Here is a 5576-nt window from a genome sequence, read left to right as displayed (position 1 = left end):
TCCTCATCCTCTGCAGACTCATACGCTAGCTGCTCTTCACTATCTTCACTGCTTCTTGTATTTGAGAAAAGAGCTGAATTGGGAAGAAAGAAAGACACTGTGATGCCTCTCTTAGTGGAACTTGCAGACATTTTCAGAAGAGTTCTTAAAACATGTGAGAGGAAGGCAGAGGCTGGAGGGGCACACCTACTGTTTCACATCTTAACAGAATTTGATTAAGCCCAAAGCAATCTGTTTTCATACTTCAGGACTGCTAGCAGTCCTATGCTTCCTCTCCCAGCTGATTCTGACCTCTGTCACTGGGATACTGCTTTGCCTCAGCATGCATAAATAATTTCCTTGCTTGTTGTTCGATTAATAACCTCAATAAAAATAAAATGCCACCAATAAATACATCATTAAGAACTGGATCTTGATTATCACTGTGCAAAGACATCTAAAACCTGAAGGCTGTGACAATGGGAAGATGAAATAGAAGACCTTTACTTCCAGCTATTCCTAATAGCAGTAGTAGGCAGCAAGATAGTAATACACTTTGATGTTCAGAAGCATCCCTACCAGGTCTTGTGGATCTGATTATCTGCTTTATCATCAGAGACATGGCATCTCGCAGCTCATCGCTAGTCTTTGGAACACACCACCCATCCCGCTCTGTGCATTCTGACTCTGTGCCGTCATTACGACAGATAATTTTCTGTAGGCTAAAAAGCAGCAAACGAGAAGGAAACGTTAGCCTTCTACTTTCAGATACAGGCCTCAAATGAGCCAAGTCATGGCTTACTTCCCTTTTACTTCATTGAGTTGGAGTAGTTATTTATTTAGGTAATTGTCACATGAGAAAGGAAGTTCATGTGTGAAAAGTCTGTTCTATTTTAATGAAGCTAACCACCTCTCAAGTTTCTGGTCAAGGAGAGAGGGGAATGGACTGGCTATAAACAATAGAGACAATCTCAGGCAGAGTTACAGGTTGGGCAGAGAAGTGGTTCAGAGCAGCCCTGTGGGGAAGGATTTGGGGGTGCTGGTTGATGAGAAACTGAGTATTAGTCGCTTCAATGTGCGCTTGGGCCCAGAAACCACCCGTGTGCTGGAATGCGTCAAAAGCAGCGTGACCAGCAGGACAAAGGAGGTGATCCTGCCCCTCTGCTCTGCTCCCATGAGACTCCACTTGCAGCACTGTGTGCAGCGCTGGTGTCCTCACATAGGAAGGACATGGAGCTGTTGGAGCAAGTCCAGAGGAGGCCACGAGGATGATCAGGGGCTGGAGCACCTCCTGTATGAAGACAGGCTGAGAAAATTGGGGCTGTTCAGCCTGGAGAAGAGAAGCTGAGTGGAGACCTCAGAGCAGCTTCCAGTACCTGGAGGGGGCTACACAGATGCTGGAGAGGGACCTTCATCAGGGACTGTAGCGATAGGACAAGGGGTGATGGGTTTAAACTGAAACGGGAAGTTCAGGTTGGAGATAAGAAATTCCTTACTGTGAGGGTGGTGAGGCACTGGCACAGGCTGCCCAAGGTGGTTGTGAATGCTCCATCCCTGGCAGTGTTTAAGGCGAGGTTGGATGGGGCGTGGGCAATATGGTCTAGGGGGAGGCGTCCCTTCCCATGAGAGGGAGGTTGGAGCTAGAGGAACTAGATGATCTTAAGGTCCTTTCCAAGCCACACCATTCTATGATTCTATGTTAACAGGCTTTGAAATCCAGCTCTAACCGAAGACTCAGCTGCCAGTGTGCAATACCTTTCCACATTCAAATCACAGAGCTGGTAGAACATCTGCCGATAAGGGGGTAAGGCTCCTTCTTGAAAAATATAGATGGATTCCTAGGAGGAGGAAAGAAGGAGAAAGGATTAATGTACATTTTTATGGTGCAACAGGACAGCTTTGGCATAACCGATCTGTACTTCCAGTGGGCTGAATCAAGATCAAGGCACTTCCAATGCAAATCAGTTCCACAGCACAGGGCTGCATATGATAAAAAATAAAGCTGAATGAGAAATGCAGCAAAATTTCACTGCAGCAACAGTCACAACAGCACAGTTGTGCAGAGAACACGCTTCATCTCTTCAAACTGCAGCTGTGTAGGCTGTTACTGTTTAACAGTGGATCATAGGTTTCGTTCTAGCAAAAAGGGAAAAATAAAAGACTCCTGGTTAAATACCTATTTTGCAGTGCTGGATTTTACCGGACAACCTGATAAATACGTGGCCATTTTTTGCATTTCACTGCTCACAAAGCTCCAGTTTTATCAACTGAAACGGAATGCTCATGACATCATCTAAGACTAGGGCTGAGAGTACCAATCCCATCTTGCAGAAATACGTTCAGTACACAGCAGGTTGAATTCTGTAGTGACATGTATAACTAGCAGCTTCCCAGGAAATCTGAGGACATCAATTCACTCACAACTGTTCCCTCACTGACTGACAAAAGAAGAATCAGCACTTTTTCACTAAGTTATTTCAAGATTCTAGTTAAGGAGAGTAATACTTACCTTCAGTTTATACCTGCTGGAGGCAGTCCTTTTTGCACTGGAGGCACTGGATGTACCAAGCCCCTGTTTCAGATCATGTACACTGACTGTGTGACTTACTGAAGGACAAAAAAAGAGAGTCCTGATTAGGGACATCTTTCATCCTGTGGCATTGTATTGTCACTTCTGTATGCTGACTCAACTTTGTTGGTCAGTAAAAACCAGACCAAGCCAGCAACTGAGCACGTTACCCATTCTTCAAAGACATTTCTAGACAGGTGCAGGAAAGGTGGCGAGTTCGGTGGCTTTTTCCACAGCACACCTGTCAATAATTTTAACTTCCTCTGCTGTTCCTTGACAAAAAAAAAAGAGAAACCTCTCCCCTCACTCTGCACCATCACTAAACAAAGTGAATGCTGAATTCCCTCAGTATTGCTGACAGAACTCCCTTCTGTCTGCTAACAGACACTGTGGCTCAGCCAGACATGCACCCAAGATTCTCACAACACTTCCCAGAAGGAGACTCTTCTGCTGGCTTAACAGCAACGCCATTTTATAAACAGAAATAAAGCTCCAGTTTTGGCTCAGGTAGAACACAGGAAGACCCTTCACCACCTGGCACTAGGATGGACTAAACAAACAAACAGAAGAGCCAGAAAAGCCCTTCTGAAGGCACAGCATACCAGGCTTCTTGACAGTGATGGGCAGACTGTAGTTATATGTACTGCGTTTTGCTTTCACGGGCATGTCATTAGGGGCATAACCTGGAGGAGGAGAAAAGAGAAAGCCAATAATGAACAGAGGGTTAGCAGCCTGCAGAATCCCTAGCTCAGTAACAGAAGTGGTGGGCTGGTATGTGAAAGGCAGGGTGATCCTTGGGGTACCGTGATTTTAGCAAGGTGGAGAGAGGAGAGCTGTCAGATCTATAAAACCCTTTAGATCGGGAGATGTGATCTGATGGCAAGGACTGGATGCTAGCTCTGTCATGGACTTATTAGATGACCTCAGAAAGGTCTGAGACTGAGCATCCTGCACAAGACATCGAGGTCCTCAAGAGAAAGCTACTATATAAGTAACAGAATGCATTGCTCAGTGCCTCCCCTGAGCAAGAGGGAAGATGGTCTGCTACATCCACTTGGGAATTGAACACATGGAGGAGGAAAGTCAGCCAGCTGACTGTATAGTCCATCCACTGAGTTTGGAATGTGCCAAATGAGGAAAGACATTGCATACTATAGAATAAAAGTATTAAAGTAGTATATGGAATAACTACAGTGAGCAATGAGCTCAAGAGGCATCATCTTCATCAGAGCAGAAAGAGGGCAAAGAAGTGTGAAAAACAAATAAAAAGAAAAGCACTACCAGGATTAACTAGAAAGCAGAGGGAGCATCTCTGTGGGTTGGGCTCTTTTACCGTATTTCATTCCACAGCGAATTCGGAAGTCCAGTACTTGATAAATCTTTGCTTCAGGGTGTTTTCTGGGGTCATACCCAAACCTAACCCATAGGCTTCTCCAAGGACCTGTTAACTATAAACACACATGGGGGAAGATGGTTACAAGAAACAGGACAGTGTTGCAGAATTTCTTCAGTACAGTGTTGCAGAGAATCTTAGACAATTTTAGTATTTATATCATTATTTTAGTATTTGTATCATTTTAGTATTTATATCATTTTAGTATTTGTATCATTTTCCAAAGGTTATTTCTTTTACCAGCTCTTTTCACAACAATACATATTTATATACTGAAACTCAGGCAATCAATGTATCGAAGCACAAATATTTGTGTGCTTTTACAAACTGACTTGCAACATCACAACAAAGTGTTTGATTGGAAAAAACCTTCCACCTACGCCAGATGAACAGCCAATTTGAGTGTCTGACTGAACTGCAGAGCTGATTAGAACGAGTGGTGCGAACAGTTTCTGAATTCTCCATGGCTTTAACTTCTGTTCAGAAGCTAGGCTTTCCTTCCAGCCTTCTCTTTACATAAGCTTAAGCACAGGTACTTTGGTGGTAGGGCCTCAAAAATGCTAAAGGGCCAGGAATACCCAGCTGATGCTCTCTTGCTCTGCCTCCTAGCAGCCTCAGACAGGCAAAAGGGCAGATGTACGGACTTACCATGTAATAGGCCAAATATGGCAAAAGAAGTTTCAGCTTGTCTGGGTGGACACTGATATTGGCTTTCACTGCATTCCGAGACCAGACAGGACGGACTTCAAAGAGCTAAAATAATACAAAAACAACCATGGAACAGTGGGAAGTGAGTTACCAATGGCAGTTCAGCTTTCCAAGTGGACTTTTTTCTGTGCTGGGGCCTCTGGTTATCAAAATGGTAATGTACGAACTAGAGGCAGGAAAAGGAACATCATGTGAGCTGGGTGCAAAGACAGATTCAAATCTTGACTTAAACGATTGAACTGAACACAGCAGTGCCAGTGGTGGCTACTGACACTTGCTGTATCAGTCAGTTACAATCACCAAGAATTTTTGGGGAAGCCAGAGAAAATAAATCAATGCAGTTTCTTCCTTCGCAGTATGCTGCAGTCCAGCCTCAGCCTGAGAGTAAGGCACATACCTTTCTCAGCTCTTCCTCCACCTTTTTATCAACAGGATTTGTGCACACTTTCTTCCAGGTCTGTACAGCAGCATCCAGTGGTTTAGCTGGGACTTCTTTGTCATCAAAGTTCACAAAGATAGCATTGTGTGGGCGACGGGCCCTGCTGAGGCCAATCAGGTTCTCACCAGACACCTGGGGGTTGTTGTATCCCTCCCTAAGAAACAGGGGAAGGATCGGGTCTGCTTTTTGCCCAGGCACACACAGACCTGGGCCCTTCACAGGAAACATGCGAAAATGGAAGCTTGTGAGCCAGATTTCAGAAGAGAAGGGGCTCGGCTGAGTGAGCAATGGCTCAGTTTGTCTTTCACCCCACCTCCCTATCACACACATAAAAGAATCTTGTGATACCAGTGCAGAAGGAAAGTTTAAATAAAAGAAAAAGGAAAAGGAAAAAAAAGGAAAAAAAAAAAGGAAAAAAAAGGAAAAAAAAAGGAAAAAAGGAAAAAAAAGGAAAAAAAGAAAAAAAAAGGAAAAAAAGGAAAAAAAGG

At 44.1% G+C, this 5576-nt stretch overlaps 1 protein-coding gene across 1 annotated transcript; it reads right to left on the bottom strand.

Moving 5' to 3' along the window:
• Window positions 1-4: 4 nt before the first annotated feature.
• GTF3C5 (general transcription factor IIIC, polypeptide 5, 63kDa) lies at window positions 5-5242 on the bottom strand (the record flags this gene model as incomplete). The annotated part of the gene is made up of 8 exons (XM_010024377.1): window positions 5-73; window positions 559-701; window positions 1735-1817; window positions 2489-2586; window positions 3151-3231; window positions 3882-3996; window positions 4590-4694; window positions 5047-5242. Coding segments are annotated over 8 exons (890 nt in total), but the record flags the coding sequence as incomplete, so codon positions are not given.
• Between the last annotated feature and the right edge of the window lie 334 nt (window positions 5243-5576).

This window comes from Nestor notabilis, unplaced genomic scaffold (genome assembly GCF_000696875.1).
Source record: "Nestor notabilis isolate BGI_N333 unplaced genomic scaffold, ASM69687v1 scaffold6041, whole genome shotgun sequence".
NCBI classification, from domain to species: Eukaryota; Metazoa; Chordata; class Aves; order Psittaciformes; family Psittacidae; genus Nestor; species Nestor notabilis.
Note: the sequence above shows the minus strand (reverse complement) of the source record. Positions and strands in the feature narration are given on the sequence as shown.